Source organism: Peromyscus eremicus, chromosome 14, assembly GCF_949786415.1.
Source record: "Peromyscus eremicus chromosome 14, PerEre_H2_v1, whole genome shotgun sequence".
In the NCBI taxonomy this organism is placed as follows: Eukaryota; Metazoa; Chordata; class Mammalia; order Rodentia; family Cricetidae; genus Peromyscus; species Peromyscus eremicus.
This window is the reverse complement of record NC_081430.1, coordinates 28,648,518-28,667,601: the sequence shown is the minus strand read 5'-3', so window position 1 is coordinate 28,667,601 and position 19,084 is coordinate 28,648,518. Positions and strand designations below refer to the sequence as shown.

The 19,084-nt window shown below is 41.0% G+C and overlaps 1 protein-coding gene across 3 annotated transcripts in view; it reads left to right on the top strand.

The window, feature by feature from the left end:
• Positions 1-744: 744 nt before the first annotated feature.
• The window catches only part of LOC131924426 (protein transport protein Sec23A), a 72,919-nt gene continuing 54,579 nt past the window's right edge, over positions 745-19,084 (top strand). For 2 of the 3 annotated variants that reach the window (XM_059279707.1, XM_059279706.1), the window contains exons 1-7: positions 748-1,156; positions 6,430-6,675; positions 8,571-8,628; positions 9,345-9,431; positions 11,931-12,167; positions 13,895-13,974; positions 15,100-15,244. In XM_059279707.1, coding sequence (XP_059135690.1) covers positions 6,455-6,675; positions 8,571-8,628; positions 9,345-9,431; positions 11,931-12,167; positions 13,895-13,974; positions 15,100-15,244 — 828 coding nt within the window. In that variant the 5' untranslated portion in view covers positions 748-1,156; positions 6,430-6,454. Of the gene's footprint in view, positions 1,157-6,429; positions 6,676-8,570; positions 8,629-9,344; positions 9,432-11,930; positions 12,168-13,894; positions 13,975-15,099; positions 15,245-19,084 lie in introns of all 3 variants that reach the window. The other variant, XM_059279708.1, reaches the window with a different exon arrangement.

Sequence of the window (19,084 nt, the reverse complement as noted above, 5' to 3'; positions counted from 1 at the left end):
ACTCTTGGGATTCCAGGCTTGACCCTCCACCACCAGCCTAAAAAGACACTTCAAAAATATACAATTACGATTTTTGTGTTTGCATGAGTGTGGGTGCGTGCCTGTCACAGCAGGTGCGGAGGTCAGAGTACAACTTCGGAGAGTAGGTTCTCTCCTTCCACCTTGTGAGTTCTGCTGAGTCCAGCGAGTTTACTGGCTGAGCCATTTCATTGGCTCTTAACACACTGGCGGAAATTCAAAATTAGGAGACTCGGAGCATCTTTTTCTAGTAAATACTTCAAATATTGTTGGCTAGTGCCTTGTTTTTTCTCCATTTGAACACACGGATAAAATCCATCAGAAAAGAAACCCATGCAAGAGCTTTTCCCCGTAGGCCAGAAAGCTGAGAACAATCATTCCAACAAACAAGCAGCAGACAGGAAGGCTCCATCTGGTGGTTAACGGAGTATTTTTCTTCCCGTTACCAGCCACGTCCCAGTCGGGTATTTTAACTTTACTACCAAGCCTGACCCCAGTAGCTTCACAGCGGCGCCTTACCGCCAAGTCCCACCTTTTATTACAGCCCTTCCGCCACCCGCCCCGCCCATTGCCTCCTGCTCGCCCCGCCCCTTCCTGAATTATCCAGGACTTCTTCGCTCGCCCCACCCTCTTCATTACTCCGTCCCATCCCTTCCGCCAACCATCCCCGCCCATTGCCACCGGTGCGCCCCCGCCCCTTCCGGGGCTGTCCCCGCCCCTGGCCTCCCTCTAGCCCCGCCCTTTCCTGAATTATCCCCGCCCTCTGCCTGGGCTCTGCAGGACTTCTTCGCTCGCCCCACCCTCTTTCTTACTCCCGTTCCATCCCTTCCGCCACTCATCCCGCCCCTTACCACCGGTGCGCCCCCGCCCCTTCCGGGGCTGTCCCCGCCCCTGGCCTCCCTCTCGCCCCGCCCCTCCGCGGCTCGCACCTCTCCTCGCCTCCTCCCCTTTGACGTGGCAGAGGCGGCAACCAGCCATGTCGTCCCGGCCGAGGCCCTCCCGAAGGCCGGGGGCGGGGCGGGGCCGCCCCTGATTGCGGTGCCACGGCTGCTCCAGGGCGACGGCGGAGGGGCCTGACTCTGTGAGGCGGAGGCTGCGGCCGGCGCGCGCGGAGCTCGTTTGGAAGGAAGGTGCTGCGGTAAGGACCGGCGTCGCTGCCACCTCCCCAGCGCCACCCGGGCTGGGTGGCGGGCAGCGGGCTGGGGGCTCAGGAGGACGGTGTTGTCTGTCCTCGCTGTGCCCCTAGCCTAGGCGGCGAGGCGTGCCGGAGGCTGTGGCCCAGCGCTGGCGGGAGAGCGCTGAGCACTGCAGCTTGTCGCGGCGATCGGGCGCCCACGTCCCCAGCCCTCCTAGTGTCGGTGGAAGGATGGGAGCGGGGTGGAGAACGGCGGTCTGGGCAGCTGGCCCTGCACCCACCCACCCCTCCTCCTGGGTGACACGCTTTCCCGTCCCTGCCCTGGGCTCCTGGGCCCGGGGGCCTCTAGGTTCGTTTCTTGATCAGGAGTGCCCTAGACTTTGAACCCAGGTGACTACATCACCCGTAATTCGGCCTTGGGCTTTATAAAGGTTAAAAGTAGCAGGTAAAGCTAGTGCCTTGGGCTCACGGCTAATGATCAGTTTTCAGAAGTGAGCAATACCGTGGTGCACTCGGGCATCCATCCTGTCGGTAGGGCTTTACTGCTCGTGGCAAAGGAAGAGTGACAGTTACAGTAAATGCATAGGTGGACCAGAGAGGAGATGCTTCATTCACTTTCTCACCTAAACTTCTGTCCTGTCCTACGTCTTAGCACACTCCCACCCTAAGGCGCGGATAACTAAGCATATTTGCTTAAAGAAATCTAAATATAAATGCGTATTAAATCTCCCTTCTTCCCAGTATCTTCAAAAGTCCATGTGTTTTTAGTTGTTTCATAGACCTATATAGTATTATTGCCCAAATTTCTCATCGAAGTTTATTGCCCAAGAGCATGACATTTGTTACTCAGTTCTTTTCATTGAAAATTTTACAACTGGCGCTGGGAAGATGGCTCAGGAGTTCAGAGCAACCAGTGGGTCGCTCTTCCAGAGGACCTGTGTTCAGTCCTGGTTCAAGTGGGGACACACACACACACACACACACACACACACACACACACCACAGCGGCTCACCTACTAGCTTATAACTATCTCTAACTCCATTCCTAGGGGATACACACACACACACACACCCACACACCCACACCCACACACCACAGCGGCTCACCTATTGGCTCACAACCATCTCTAACTCCATTCCTAGGGGATCCACCGCCCTCTTCTGGTCTCCACAGGCACTGCACACACATGGTATACAGACACACATCAGGCCAAACACCCACACACACAAAATGAAATAAAATAAATACATATAAGAGAAAATTTTACAACTGAAATGTAGAGAGGTACAATGGTAACACATAACTAAGGAACTTCAATTTATTTACAATTTGTATGTTTTTCAATTAGGAATGCATAAGGAGGTTAAAATTGGAACTGAGAAAAACAATACTAGGGAAAGCCTTTCAAGATACTTTAGGAAAATATTTGCTGTGCTACATTAAAGTGACATGATGCTTTTGGTCTACCAGGAGAAATTATTAAAATAGTTTTCACTGCTATAAATTATTGAAAAATGTGTCATTTCTTTAGAATGGTCTTTTGTATCTTATATCACTTTTAAAAAAGCTGAGTTTGTTAAATCTGTGTTCTAACGATATTTCAGAATATGTGTGTGTGTGTGTGTTTTAAAGAGGGTCTCACTACGGCAGCTTGGAACTGAGAAGAGATCCCCCTGCCTCTGCCTTCTGAGTGCTAAGATTAAAGTTGTGTGCCGACATGCCTGTCTGGTTTTATATATTTAGGCTAATGTTAATACTAGGTAATAAAGTGCCTGCCAAATAATGTCGTCACATTAAGGAAGTTTGTGAAAGGACTTTTGTGCTGGGATTTGTGATTTTAAGCTTGAGCAGACACTACTTTTGAAAGTAAGAGAATATTGTATGTGACCATGTAACCAGACACAGTAAGAACAGGTGCAGCTCGCTTCAGAGGGTTGCTGGGAGGGGAGAATGTTAAGAAATACAATATCAGTGAGTGGATATAATTTTAGAGCAGAGAGGGTGAGAGAAGAAAACTGAGGAAAAGGGAAATTGTACTCAAATATCACTCAGGTGACATTTCGTGTATTATAATAAAATACAAGCATATAGAATTAGAATGCACTACATAGGCTAGAGAGATGTCTCAGCCATTAAGAGCATTGGCTGCTCTTCCAGAGGACCAGGGTTTAATCCCCAGCACTCATGTGGCAGAACATAACTTTATAACTTGAGTTCCAGGCAATCAGATACCCTTACACAGACATACATGTAGACAAAACAACAATGCACGTAAAATAAAAATAAGTAAACTTTTTCAAAAAGTATTCTAGATATAATATACTTTAAAAAAAAATCCAGTCCACAACCTGTTGTAGAAACTTAAACCTGGCTCTTGCTTAAGTGTGAATGCCTTCTGAGTCTTTTAATCTTCCTCATTGAGAGGGAGCTTAGGCAGTGGTTCTCAGGACCTCTTTATACTTTTAAACGTTGTTGAGGATCCAAGGAAAACATGTTTACTTTTTTTTTTTTGGTTTTTTTGGTTTTTCGAGACAGGGTTTCTCTGTGTAGCTTTGCGCCTTTCCTGGAACTCACTTGGTAGTCCAGGCTGGCCTCGAACTCACAGAGATCCGCCTGGCTCTGCCTCCCGAGTGCTGGGATTAAAGGTGTGCGCCACCACCGCCCGGCTCATGTTTACTTTTTATATCCCTTAAACAAACAAACAGAAAGATTACTATATGTAGTCTGCATTGGAACAGAGAGGAGGGGGAGAGGAAGCAACTGAAGATTTCTGTTCATGTAACCATTGTCTTACTTATGATCTCTGCTCAGTTTCTCTTCTCCTATTACTTTTAATTTTGTTTCTTTAAGACAAGGTCTCACTCTATCAACCTGTAGCCCAGGCTACAGCAGTCCTCCTGTCTCAGCCTCCCCTAGTACTGGGGTGGCAAGCATGCAGCACCATGCTGGTTTTACCAGATATGTTTATTGCTCCTCTGTCCAAGGAGAGAGCCTAGCACATAGGATAGCAAAAGATGGAAAGTCACTCAAGCCTGGTGGTTTCCAGCAGCTTCATTCATCAGTGAGGGATGGCTTACAGAACTAATGCTAGGTATGACAACATCGAAAACCTTACCAGCATTTTTTATTGACTAGAAGCTTACTTCTAAGTTTCAGAAGAAATCCCAAATCAAGATGCTATATTGGGTGTCTGGTGAAGGCCTGCTTTCTGGTACATACGTGGTACTTTGCAGTGTGTTCTCACATAGCAGAAAAGGCATATAGTTTTCTGGAGTCTTAAAATAAGGCCAACAGGGCTGGAGAGATGGCTCAGCCATTAAAGACTGGGCTCACAACCAAAAATAAAATAAGGCCAACAATCCCATTCATTTAAAATCAGTTTCTTTTCCCACATCCTTCTCAGCAATTTTACATCCATATTCTCTCTTCTGACAATGTAGGTCTATGATTTTCAGTTCTATTCTTTTTCTAATTTTTTTTCAGCATGGCTCTGTATCAATTCTGTTTTTAGACTTTTTGTTTTGTGTGTATGGGTGTTTTGCCTGTGTGAATGTCTGTGCACCACTTGTGTGCCTGTTGCCCTCAGATGCCAGAAGTGGGTGATCCCTGATAGAATCTCGTAGTGAGCTGCCATGTGGTTGCCAGGAATTGAACCCAATAGCCAGTGCTCTTAACCGCTGAACCATCTCTCCAGCCCCCCCCCTTTAAGTTTTTTTTTTTTTTTTTTAATATGTATGAGTACTTTGCCTGCATCTATGTTTGTGCATTACTTGTGTGCCTGGTGTGCTCGGGGGCCAGAAGAGAGAATCAGAGCCCCTGGAACTGGAGTTAGAGATGTTTGTAAGCTGCCATGTGGGTGCTGGAAACTAAATCAAGGTCCTCTGCAAAGGGCAGTGAGTGTTCTTAACTATTGCCATCTCTCCAGCCTCAGTTCTTTTAACCTTATTTTTTTCATTTTTGTTACACTAGTATTTGAAATTCTATATTTTTGTGCTTTTAAGTTCTTTGGCTTCCGTTCATGACTAACCACTCTTTGCAGTTGAAGAGCCTGAGGCAGGAATGTACTCTAGATGGGGAAGCCAGCACCTTAACCAGCCAGTTAGAAAGTGGTAAGATACCTGGTCGTGATGACACACACTTATAATCCCAGCACTCGGGAGGCTGCAGCTGGGGGATGGGGTTTTCCAGGATAACCTGGATTATGTAGTGAGACTCTTTCAAAACAGTGACAGTGACAAATGATGACCAGAAAGCCTAAACCTGGCTGTGAGTTTAAAATATTCTGTTCACATTTTATATCTCAACATGCTTTCACAAGTTAGGATTCAGTTTCTACAAGGGGCTCTGTGGTGTGTAAATCCTGGGGATACCACTTAACAGGCACTTTGTCATGCCACTGGTATTCTCTACCTAGTTTCAGGACAAGCTTTCTTGTTAGCAGAAATACTATTAAATGCTCTCTTTTAGAAAGTCAGATGAGAGCTTGTCCTTTTTTTTTTTTTTTTTTTTTTTGGTTTTTCGAGACAGGGTTTCTCTGTGTAGCTTTGCGCCTTTCCTGGGACTCACTTGGTAGTCCAGGCTGGCCTCGAACTCACAGAGATCCGCCTGCCTCTGCCTCCCGAGTGCTGGGATTAAAGGCGTGCGCCACCACCGCCTGGGAGAGCTTGTCCTTTTTGAATTAAAAACCATGTATATTTTAGAATTTTACAATTTTTGTATGTTTATTAGAATTATATAACTTACAAAGTTGATGATTGGAATCATAATGTCTAGGTTCCTACTCCCTTTTTGTCCTTTCCCCTATATACACATTTAAATAAATAATAAGGGCACTCATTATATATTGGTCCTACTCTTTGATGTTTAATATTTTATTATATTTGTTTCTTTTGTGTGTGACAAAGTGCATGTGGTTGGTTGTGTGCACAGTGCGTGCATGTGCACAGCACACATTTGGAGGTCAGAGAACAACTTAGTTCTCTTTGTACCGTGTGAGTACCAGGGATCACATTTGGTAGCAAGTGCCCTACTGAGCCATCTCACCTTGTCAGTAGTTTTAAAAGAGTGAATTAAGTTAGCTAAAATCACTACTTCTTACTGAGCCTCATGAGCATTGGGCTTTGTAGAGCCATTATGGATTATGAGTGGAGATGTTAGGTTTTTGTTTGGTCGTAATTTTTAATGTGTTAATGTTGCCAAAGGTAGGAAAACATATTTACTTTGAATTTCTTATGAGGCTTCTGGATTTTTAAATATCTTTTAATTTATGTTTCAGACAGAGATAAGAATCAAGCACTACAATGACAACTTATTTGGAATTCATCCAACAAAATGAAGAACGAGATGGGGTCCGGTTCAGTTGGAATGTTTGGCCATCTAGTCGGCTGGAAGCTACAAGAATGGTTGTTCCGGTGGCAGCCCTGTTTACACCTCTAAAGGAGAGACCTGACTTACCACCCATTCAATACGAGCCTGTCCTGTGCAGCAGGACAACTTGTCGAGCAGTTTTGAATCCTTTATGGTAATCACAATACATGGAAGGGAGTACTGTGGTAATATAGTTCAGAACTGTAATTTGTGCTGAGGGGTTAGCTCAGTTGGTAGAGTACTTACTTAGCACACACAAAGTCCTGGGTTCAGTCCCCTGCTTCACATAAACCAGCACACACCTGAGATCTCAGCACTCAGAGAGTGGAGGCAGGGCAATCAGAAATTCAAGATTATTTTCAGCTGCATGGCAAATTCAAAGCCAAGCTGGGCTACATGAGATCATCTCAACGAAAAGAAAAGGAAAATACATTGTTTCTTATTCATTTATGTAAAGAATTCTGCTTTTTCTATTTACAATTGTAGTCGAGGAATCTCAAGAGCTTAAGTTTTAGTATTCTAGTTATAATGAATTAGTAAAGTGAAGAGACCAGATACAAATGTCATTATAAAAAGTATTATATACTACTAATGGTACTGGCTGTGTGTGAACCCATCTTATGACTTGGAAAAGTCATAAATGAGTTAGTGTGGTATTCAAAAGGTGCTATTATTCCTAAGGCAAGATCTCAGGAAACATTTTTTAAATTTCTCTTTTTTCTGCCTTTTCTCCCATCTAGTTTGTTAGTGAATGCAGTCAGTTCTACCTCCAGAGCACTGTGGATTCTCTGACTTTGACTTGGTGTTCGCTGATGCTGGGATTATAGGCTTACCCAGTCTTTCCTATCGGTGTCACATCTTCCCATCTTTTCTCTGTCTGAGCCTTGAGCGTACCAACTAAACTTACAGCCTGGCGCTTTGCAAGTGTTTGTTAATTCTTCATATAGCTTTCTGTCTCTGTTCTCCTGTCATTGGCTTCCTTTCCTTCAGCCTGTTCTTCAAGTGTGAAGGATCTCCTTTGGTTTTCTTTGTTATTATCTTCGTTGTTGTTGTTGATTTGTGTTTTGTGAGACAGTCTCACTGTGTAGCCCCGGCTGGCCTGGAACTTGTTATGTGGCTAGACTAGCCTCGAATGTGCTGCATGTAGTCCTCCTGCACCTGGCTCCCAAGTGTTGGGATTGCAAGAATGTACTACCGTGCATACCCAGGAAGGCTCTGCTTTATTGAATTCTTTTTTTTTTTAATTAAGAAATTTTTTTTTATTTGTTTTACATACCAGTTAAAGATCCCCCTCTTCCTTCCTCCTGCCCCTCCAGCCTTCCCCTCTCAGCCTATCCCCTATTTCCTCCTACAAAAAGGAAAGGCCTCCCATGGGGAGGTATATTTAGTAGCGGCAGGTTCAAGCCCCTCCCCCTGCCTCAAGGCTGTGCGAGGTGTCCCATCATAGGTAGTGGGCTCCAAATAGAAGGCTCTGCTTTAAAGTAGCTGTTCCAAACACTTTCTCTAGAAATATCACTCCTTTCTTGTTTTGTGTAATTAAAACAAATAATTTGTGTTTGTGTGCATGTATGTGTGGTGCTATGGAGGTCAGAGGATAACTTTTGGAAGTTAGTTCTCTCCTTCTACCATGGCTCTGGATATTGAACTGAGGTTGTTAGGCTTTCTTGGCAAGCACTTTGACCCAGTGAGCCATCTTGCTGGCCCTTTAGTCTTTATTATTGCTACTTAAGTAGTATTTTCAGCTGGGTGTGGTAGTAGAAGCCTATAATTCTAAAGACTTGAGGGGTTGTGGGTTCTAGGTCAGCCTGGATGTTTTAGCAAGATCCTGTCTCAAAACAAAACAGGGGTACAATTTAGTTTGGTGGTAAATGTTTGTCTAATGTATGAGGCCCTGGGCTCAACCCCTCATGCCCCCAGGAATAAAAAGCAAATCACTTTGATCATCAATTTTACTCCATGTTTTTGAATGAAATTAATTTTATTTAAATTGAGGTCCTTGTAAAATGGAACTGAAACATTGCCTAACTAATCTGTCTTTTCTTAAAACAGTCAAGTGGATTATCGAGCAAAACTCTGGGCTTGCAACTTTTGTTACCAAAGGAATCAGGTAAGGACATCTACAGATGCTAATGCTGTAGTGCTGGTCATGTAGGGGAATGCTTGTGTAAAAAGGATAAAATGGTTACAACAAAACAATCCTGCTTTTCATTCCATGTTTGGCTTGTGTGTGTGTGGGTGTGCATGTGCAAGGCTGAGCATGTGTAGGTCAGAGGAAACTTGAGGGATTTAGTTCTGTCCTTATACCATATGGACTCCAGGGGTCAAACTCAGGTAGGTAGTCAGGGTTAGAAGCAAGAGCACTTAGCCACTAAGTCATCTCACCAGCCTGAAAAAATATATATATATATATATATATATATATATATATATATATATATATATATATATATATTTTTGTTTTGTTTTGTTTTGGTTTTTCGAGACAGGGTTTCTCTGTGTAGTTTTGCGCCTTTCCTGGAACTCACTTGGTAGCCCAGGCTGGCCTCGAACTCACAGAGATCCACCTGGCTCTGCCTCCCAAGTGCTGGGATTAAAGGCGTGCGCCACCACCGCCCGGCTGAAAATATATTTTTAATAATTAAATGAGACCATCCTGGTCTACATAGTGAGTTCCAGGACAGCCAGGGCTGCATAGAAGACCCAAACACAAACAACAACAACAACAAAAAATGCTGACAGAAATTTAAATGATGAGGAAACAATTTTGAGTTTAAAACCTTATTTCTGGCAATAATTTGGTAATTTTTTTTTTCCTGTTTGCAGTTTCCACCTACATATGCTGGGATATCTGAATTGAATCAGCCTGCTGAGCTTTTACCCCAGTTTTCAAGCATTGAATATGTAGTTCTGGTAAGAAATAAGAGTAGGTATTTAAGAAGGCTATAAGTGACAAGGACTTATGTCAGAATAATTATGAAAATGGAGATCCTGTTAAGGGCCTGATAAATTGAATTGAGCATTTCACAGTTAAGAAACATTAAGATCAATTTGATGAAGGTAATTTCTGACTAGAATTATTTGATGATTAGTCAGATACTGGGTAGGATGGTGTGATTTGATCAGTAAGAAACAAAGTTTCAGCTTCATTTTATAATTGAAGGTCTCTTGACATATATTCTTGGTTAATAGAATACTAAATTCTGCTGTGTGTCCTGGAGTTTATGAAAGAACATACCCTTGTTGCTTATGGATTTTATTGTGGAGAGCTGGGCAGGTTAGGTCATGCCTGTAATCACAGAACTTTGCTTATGGAAGCAGAAGGATCAGGGGTTCAAGGTCATCTTGGTCTATGAGTTCGAGGCCCACCTGGACTTTATGAAACATATCTCAAAACAACAAAAATCAAAAAAGGTGTGGAAATTTAAAAGTATAAATATATTTTTGAGACAGTACCTGTCTCTGAAGCCCTGGCTGACCTGCAGCTCCCTGTGTAGAGCAGGCCGCCTCTGACTGCCTCTATAGTGCAGGGATTAAAGGTATGTATTATGGCTGGCCAATAAAAAATACCTGAATGTGGTACAGGAACAGAATTGTGGTTCACTAGAACTAGTTACTACATTTGTCAAACCTGGCTAGGTTTTGATTTTCTGAAAAGTCATCCCAGGCTTAGGTAATTATTTTATAAACATTATTTCATTATTATTAATTTTAATAATTTTTCTTTTTATTTTATGTATATTGGTGTTTTGCTTGCATGTAGGTCTGTGTAAGGGTGTTGGGTCCCCTAGAACTGTAGTTACAGTTGTGAGCCGCCATGTGGGTGCTGGGAATTGAACCTGGGTCCATTGGAATAGCAGTCAGCACTCTCAACCACTGAACCATCTCTCCAGGCCTTCATTATTATTATTATTTAACATGTATTAAAGAATTAAAAAAATTAACAAAACCTTCTGAAAGCCACATGGAGAAAGATGTATATTGGTTTAGTATAGGGAGGGATAGTGTGAGTTAGGGGCCAAGCAAAAAAAATTACAAAGAACCACTATGAAATATCCAGTAATCATATTTCTATTTTTATGTATGAGTATTAAATATAAGTAAATTAAATCAAATTGAGAAAATAAATTGTAAAAATATGAGTAAACAGTGTGATTTTTGCTTATCAAAAAAAAAGAAATACAATAACCGAAATTATCTCTTGGGGGTAGGATGGAGGTGGTGTTTATTTTCTGATGAGGATTGCTGCTTTCATCCTAATGAAATAAAAATCAGTGAATATTGCTTTAAAAACAAAAACAAAAACAAATTATTTAACTAGCTGGGCGGTGGTGGCGCATGCCTTTAATCCCAGCACTCAGGAGGCAGAGGCAGGTGGATCTCTGTGAGTTCGAGGCCAGCCTGGTTTACAGAGCAAGTTCCAGGACTTACTCCAAAGCTACACAGAGAAAGAACCCTGTCTTGAAAAACAAAACAAAACAAAAGAGTGAAATAAACCCAAACGAACAAAAATAATTAAAAAAAAATGACTATACTTACAGAAATTCACTCAAGTAGAAATACAAATATTACTAGTGTGCTATTTTACTCGTAGTAGAATGCTATTTAACTTATTCTATACGGTTTTGACCAAAAACTTGGTACATGGTTTATGATTTTAAAATAATATGTTATATCATTTACTTTTTTTATCTGGCACCCCACTCTGTTTTCCATCCAGGTTAATCTTGATTTTGTTGTTCTAAGTGAAATCTCCCCAATAGCTGAAGCCATAGGTGTTCCTGTACCTGGCCTGAACTTTGTAGTTGTTAAATTATTATTTGAAATAATTTAAAATTATCATTATTATTTGCAACAGAGTCTTACGTATTTCACATTTCCTATGTAGATGAAGATGACCTTCAACTCTTGGTGGTCCTCTGCTGGGGTCACAGGTGTGCATTACTACACTCAGTTTGAAAAGTAATAAATGCTTACAAGAAATTAAACTTCATGTAATTAAATAGAAAACCAAAGCCGGCCCCCCCCCCCCCCCGTGGTGTGTGTGTGTGTGTGTGTGTGTGTGTGTGTGTGTGTGTGTGTTTGGAGGTCAGAAGAGAGTTTTCCGAAGTCAGTATTCTTCTTCCATTGTGAGTTTTGGGATGGACTCAGGTTCTCAGGCTTGTGCCAACAAGAGTCACCCTGTCAGCCCTTTACACTTCCTTTTTCACTCAGTGCTATGTCTTAGTCCATTCCAGGACCACGGATATAACCTGTTTCATTTCTATAATGGTTTTATTATAATTCCACTGCATGCACATATTAATATTTCACTGTTTTCAGTTTTAATTGGTCCTTGATTGACTATCTTGAATATTGTTATACAATGCTACTATCTTTATAAGTCCTTTTCTTACTGCATTTTTTTTCAAGCGCGGTCCCCAGATGCCTTTGATATTTCTCTATGTGGTTGATACTTGTATAGAAGATGAAGATTTACAAGCTCTAAAGGAATCCATGCAGATGTCATTGAGTCTTTTGCCACCTACAGCTTTGGTTGGACTTATTACTTTTGGGAGAATGGTCCAGGTTCATGAACTTGGATGTGAAGGCATTTCAAAAAGCTATGTCTTCAGGGGAACAAAGGATTTATCTGCCAAACAACTGCAGGTGGGTAAGAATGGGAGTGCTCAACCTATTCTTTGTGTACTATGTATGTTAATAAATACTTTCTAGATGCATGTATTTTTAAAAATAATTTATTCTTATTTTATGTACATTGCTGTTTTGCCTGCATGTATGTCTGTGTAAGGGTTCAGATCTTGGAGTTACAGACAGTTGTTAGCTGCCATGTAGGTGCTGGGAATTGAACCCAGGACCTCTGGAAGAGCAGTCATTGACCTCAACCACTGAGCCATCTCTCCAGACCCTAGATGAACGTACTTTAAAAAACCATGATGACAGTTCCAGGAGAGGCGCAAAGCTACACAGAGAAACCCTGTCTCAAAAAAAAAAAAAAAAAAAAACCCAAAAAAAAAAAAAAAAAACCATGATGAATTCACTTTCTTAATTGCATTATGACAAGGCTTTAACTTTAGTATTAACATCAGTTTTGTTTCTTGTGTAATTTAGCTGTCATACAAATTGAAGACTTTCTACTTCATAGTGTGTCTTTGATATCTCTTCATGACCACATATATAACCTGTTTCATTTCTGTAATGGCTTTATTAGAATTTCAGTGTATGCTCTTAATTAGGATTTCACCGTGTGCATTGTTTAGTTAGTGACTGTATGTGCATGCGTGTGTGTGTGTGTGTGTGTGTGTGTGTGTGTGTGTGTGTGTGTGTAGGCCTTAGGATAACCTAAGGCATTGTTATTCATCAGGCACACTCTACTTTATTTTTGTCTTTTGTTTCTTTTTGAGACAGGCTCTCTCATTGGCCTAGAGCTTGATGATTAGGCGAGTCTGGGTGACCATTAAGCCTCAGGTATCCATCCACCAGTCTCTATCACTCAAGTAGTGGATTACAAGTTTGCACCATTACACCCAGATTTTGATTGTTGTTTTTTGAGACAGGGTTTCTCTGTGTAGTTTTGGAGCCTGTTCTGGAACTTGCTCTGTAGACCAGGCTGGCCTCAAACTCACAGAGATCCATCTGCCTCTGTTTCCCAAGTGCTAGGATTAAAGGCATATGCCACTACTGCCCGGCTAAGAAAAGATTTTTTTTTATTTAAAAAAAAAAAAGTGTGTGTGTGTGTGTATGCAGGCACATGAGTGCAGGTGCTTGCAGAGGTAGAAGAAGGTATTGGATTCTCTAGAGTCATAGGCTGATAACGGCTGGTAGGCTGATATGTGGGCCACCTGATAGAGGTGCTGGATCAAACCCTGGTCTTCTGCAAGAGCTGCAAGCCTCTTAACTGCTGAGCCATCTCTCCAGTCCTTGGTGTACTGCTTCATAGTACTGCAGTTATGATTTTACACTGCTTTATTAGATAACTTCATTCCTTTCTTCTAGATTTTAAATACCATGCGAGCAGTGAGTATTTTTTTAAACCACTGTATTCCTGCTACAGAGCAGGTGTTTAAGACAATAGTTGCTGAAAAGGATGAATGCATATAAGCTAAGAAGAAAGACATTTAAGTTAATCATTAATGCATTTTGACTACATTAGATAAGAAGTACTTCTAAATTAGTATCCTTTTTAGTTCATCAGAACTTTTATTTGCTCTCTCCTGGTGCTACTGAGAGAGAGCTCAGTTTCCACAGATAGACTGTTGGCTTTCTGGGGAAAGAGACCTTATGCTCAGTTTGTGTTCCTAATTTGTAGCAGAGCACCTTGAACAACTTAAGAAGTTGACAAACATTGTGATCTCACTGAAATCATCTTTTTACAGGAAATGCTGGCACTCTCTAAAGTACCTGTTACTCAAGCCACACGTGGTCCTCAGGTTCAGCAACCACCTCCTTCTAATAGGTAATTAATATGGCAAACAGAATTCTATAATTCAAGCAGGTACTTAAACATATCATGTCCTCAACTTCGATAAAGGCATTAGGTGATAGTATAATTTTGGTATTGTTAGGGATATAAATAGATTGTGGTAGTACATAGTTGTGAAAAATAAGCTATAGTTTTTTTCAGGCTGTTTATTTTTTTATCATTATGATGTTAGGAGTTTAGTTCTAATATGTTAATTTTTTTAAGTTCATAAAGGCTTTATGTGGTTTGAGGGTGGCTATACAAAAATAGAACCTCAAAAGCTTTTAATTTTCTCTTTATGGGTAGCTTTTTCTTTAACCTTCTGATCAGAGGTGCTGTTACAAAAATTCATTGATGTATTGATGTATCTTCTTTTTCTTTTAATTTATTTAACTTTATTTTATGTGCATTGGTGTGAGAGTGTCAGATGCCCTAGAACTGGAGTTACAGACAATTGTGAGCTGCCATGTGGATGCTGGGAATTGAACCAGGGTCCTCTGGAAGAACAGCCAGTGCTCTTGACCTCTGAGCCATTTCTCCAGCCCTGATGTATCTTCTAACTATGTTCATAACCTTAAAACTTTAAAAGAAATTGGTAATAATTGTATTGATTCCTTGGTTGGTAGCAGCAGTATGACTGGAGTGATAAACAGACTATAGTATATGGCCCAGTAATAACCATTTCCCTTTCTTTCTGGGGAGACAGTATCCTATAGCCAGGTTGGACTTAGACTTGATTTGGTGACCTTGACCTCTTGATTCTCCTATGTCCACCTTCTTAGTGCTGGAATTACAGGCGTGTACTACCATGCCTGACTCATTTCTTTCTCCCTTTTCCTCTTGCCTCCTTCTCTTCCTATCTCCTCTTTTTCCCACCACTTGGAGTGTGTATTTGTGTGTGTTTTTGTGTATTGCTGGGGATCCAGCCTAGGCTCTCATACCTGCTAGATAAGTCCTCTACTGACTGAGCTACATCTCCAATAGCAAGCTGCTTCCAAAGAAACACTCCAGTGCATTCTGCTGCACACAGAAGATTGTGAACTGTTGGTCTACTGTGTATCAAATAGTTTTTGCAATATCACATTTGTAAATGGCTTTTGGTTTACTCCTGTTTTGCAGATTCTTACAGCCAGTACAGAAAATAGACATGAATCTCACAGATCTTTTGGGAGAACTTCAGCGAGACCCTTGGCCTGTACCACAAGGGAAGAGACCTTTGCGTTCCTCAGGAGTGGCCCTTTCCATAGCTGTAGGACTACTTGAGGTAGTAATGATGAAAATTTGGTTTTGAAATGTAAGAGTCCTTGTGTGTGTTCGCTCACATGAGTGTGTGTGTGCACATGTAGAATGGTAAAGATGTGAGCCAAACACCATGGTGGTGGTTGGTGTAAGGGTCTATTCTTTCTTCTTCCTTTCTTATTTCTTTTTATCTTTTTCTTCCTTGCTCCACTTTCATCTTTCTCCTCCTTTTCTTCTGTCTCACTATATAATACAATTAGTGCTGAACCTGAACTGACGGCAGCCCTCCGACCTTAGAGTTCTGAGTGTAGGACTATCGCTGTGCACCTCCATGTGTGGCTCTTCTCTTCTCATTCAGGAATCAGTGTACAATACCTTTTTTTTTTTTTTTTTTTTTAAACTCCACATTTCAGGCAATTCTGTGACAGAAACAGCTGTGTGTCCTATCAATTCAATTTTGACACTGTTTACTAGAAGTAGCATTAGTTCTCACAGATTAAGGGCTCGTTTCCATGAATAGGCTGTTCACTTCAAATTCCAGCTACAAGTAGTAGGTTGTTACTTGTACTTCTAGCTTTAAGTTGGGTAGCTCCTCAAGTTTGATTAATTTGCTATAGTGGCTGGCTCAGAGAACTTACGGGAAACCGTTTACTTGAGTGTTACAAAAGACACAACCTGATAGGAGAAATGCATACAGTTGCAACATGAAAGGGCATGTCCCCTCTATACACCACATATTAGAAAGCAGCATGGGTTCAGCCATCCAGAAACTCCAAATCCAGTCCATATGATTTTTAAAAAGGAATTTATTTTTATTATTTTAAATTATGTGTGTGTGTGTCTGTGTGCATGTGTGTGTGCATCTGAGTATAAGTGCCCTCAGAGGTCAGAGGCAGAGCTGGAGTTATGGGTCTTTGTGATCCACCTGACATAGATGCTGGGAATCAAACTTGGTTCTTCTAGTAAGCTCTCCACCCTGATTTTTTTTTTAAAGATCTATTTGTTTTTATTTAGTATATGAGTGTTTTGCCTGCATGTATGTCTGTACACCCTGTGCATGTCTGGATGCCCATGGAGGCCGGAAGAAGGCATTGGTTCCCTGGAACTGGAGTTACAGATGATTGTGAACTGCTGGGTGGGTGCTGAGAACCAAGCCTGGGTCTTCTGCAAGAACAGCAAGTGCTTTTATCACTGAGCCATCTCTCCAGTGTCCCCGCACCCCATGATTGGTTGTGGAAGCTTCACTACAGAGGGGAGATTGACTGCATCGCTGGCTGGTGGTGTTCAACTTGTGATCTTTCTTTATTCTTGAAATCTATTAGTAGGATGATTGTTGTAGTTAATTTGTTCTAGTACCTGTTGGGCCCATGTGATTTATTCCTGTAGCACTTTCTTGGATTATATTTATTAGTTTTCCTTCCTTCCTTCCTTTTTTTTTTTTTTTTTTTTTTTTTTTTTTGGAGACAAGGTTTCACAGTTTTGTGCTGGTTGGCCTGGAAAAGTATGCCACAGAGATCTGCCTGCCTCTGCCTCCTGAGTTCTGGTATTAAAGATGTGTACTACTATCCTAGTTAGGGTTATTATTGCTGTAGTGAAACACCATAACCAAGAGCAACTTGAGGAGGAAAGGGTTTATTTCACTCACAGTTCCATATAACAGTTTATTATCAAAAGCAGTGAGGGCAGGAACTCAAGCAGGGCAGCAACCTGGAGGTGGGAGCTGATGCAGAGGCCATGGAGGGGTGCTGCTTACTGGCTTGCTCCCCATGGCTTGCTCAGCCTGCTTGGTTTTTTTTTTTTAACGTTTTATAAAATCTTTATTGACAGATAATTCACACTGTATACAATTTGCCTGTTTGCACAATTTGATAGACTTTAGTCTAGCATCCTCATAGGCCCATGACACCATCACCACTTTCTATTTTAGAACATCGCTGTCCTCAATTTCATACACACATATAACGTATGGTGATTACATTCCACCTTATTTTTTAAATGAACGTAATATTTGCAATTGTAACCATTTTAAGTTCATAATTCAGTGGTATGAATTACTTTGAAGATATTAATTACACTCATGATATTAATTATACTCATGATATTAATTACATTTGTGGTATTCATTGATTACATTCACAGTATTCATTCAATAACTATATGATATTAATTAATTACATTAATTGTATTGATTTATTACATTCATGATATTATGTCCTGATACTACTGTCCATTTTGGGGGCTTTTCCATCACACAAAACAGAAACTCTATACATAGGAAATCATTGCTCTATATTCCTTTCTTCTTTGTCTTGAGATAACGTCTGATCTTTCTGTCTCTATGAATTTGTGTATTCAATATATTTCATGTAATACAATTCTATAGTATTTGTCCTTTTTTTTGAATGTAAAAACATTTTATGTACAACTGTAGGAGAAATAATACACAGATAGTTTGCACATAAAAACAGGTTATAATTCAAAAGTCCAGGGTTATTTGAAACTGGAAAGTATTTTCTCTTTAGAAAATAGTAAAAATGGTAGCATTTCTCTGTAGTGATATCCACAGCATTTCTCAATAAGCCCTTTTAACTCAAATAATAGCTGAATTATACATAAATATTGATTAGATTCTGGGGTACAGAAGAAACCTATCTTCATCTGTTCAGACAGCTATGTTTTACTTAAGTTGTGTAAGTGAGATTCCTATTCATTTTCCCCTTCACTGTTTGATTTATGGCAGACATTTTTCTATAGGCTAATCCATAATCTAAAAAGATTTTAGCCTCCCCTCCTGAAAGTACAGCCAGTATATTCTTTCATCAGCTTGATACGGTACAAATTCTTATCCTAATAGTGAAATGTTTCACTAAAGCTTGCCCAGTGATTGGGCAAAACCAAAACTTATTATAAGCCACAGGTATCCTAGGGTCCTCCCTGCTAGGTTGTTTCCAGGTTCTGGCTATTATCAATAATGCTGCTATGAACATAGTTGAGCATGTATCTTTGTGTCAGCCTGCTTTCTTATAGAATCCAGGACCACCAGCCCAGGGGTGTCCTGACCTACAGTGGGCTGGTCCCTTCCATATCAATCAATTAAGAAAATTCTCTACAGGCTTGCCTACAGCCAGATCTTATGGAGGCAATTCTCAAATTAGTCATCAGTAGCTTGTTTCAAGTTGACATAAAAACTAGCCAGCACAGCTCCCATGTCTGTCTGTCTGTCTGTCTGTCTGTCTCTCTCTCTCTCAACAGAAGAGTTTATTTTATCTTCTTACTCCACAGAGAGAGTCCATAATGGCTGGGGAGGAATGGCAGCAGGCAGCCAGAGCAGGAAACTGAGAGATCACATATTCAGTCACAAGCAGAGAGAGTGAACTGGCCATGGGACAGTTTTTGAGCTTCTAAAGATATATTTCTTTAACAACTGCAACGCTGTGTAGCCTTCCCAAACAGCACTACCAAGTTCAGAGCAAATATTCAAATGCCTGAGTCAGTGGGGTCATTTCTAATTGAAATCATCACAAACTGATTATTGTATTTCATCTTGACTTAATTGAGGTACATTATATGCATCTAGAAATTCATCCATTTCTTTTTGATTTCCTAATTTTGTAGAATAAAAGTTTATTTATTTTTTTGGTGGAAGGGGGCGGGCAGTTTTTGAGACAGGGTTTCTCTCTGTAGCCCTGGCTGTCCTGGAACTCACTGTATAGACCAGGCTGACCTAAAACTCACAGAGATCCACCTGCCTCTGTTTCCCAAGTGCTGGAATTAAAGGCGAGCGCCACCACCGCCTGGCTTTAAATAATTTTTAAAAAATTTTATTGGTGTTTTTGCTTGTATGTATGTCTGTGTGAGGGTGGTA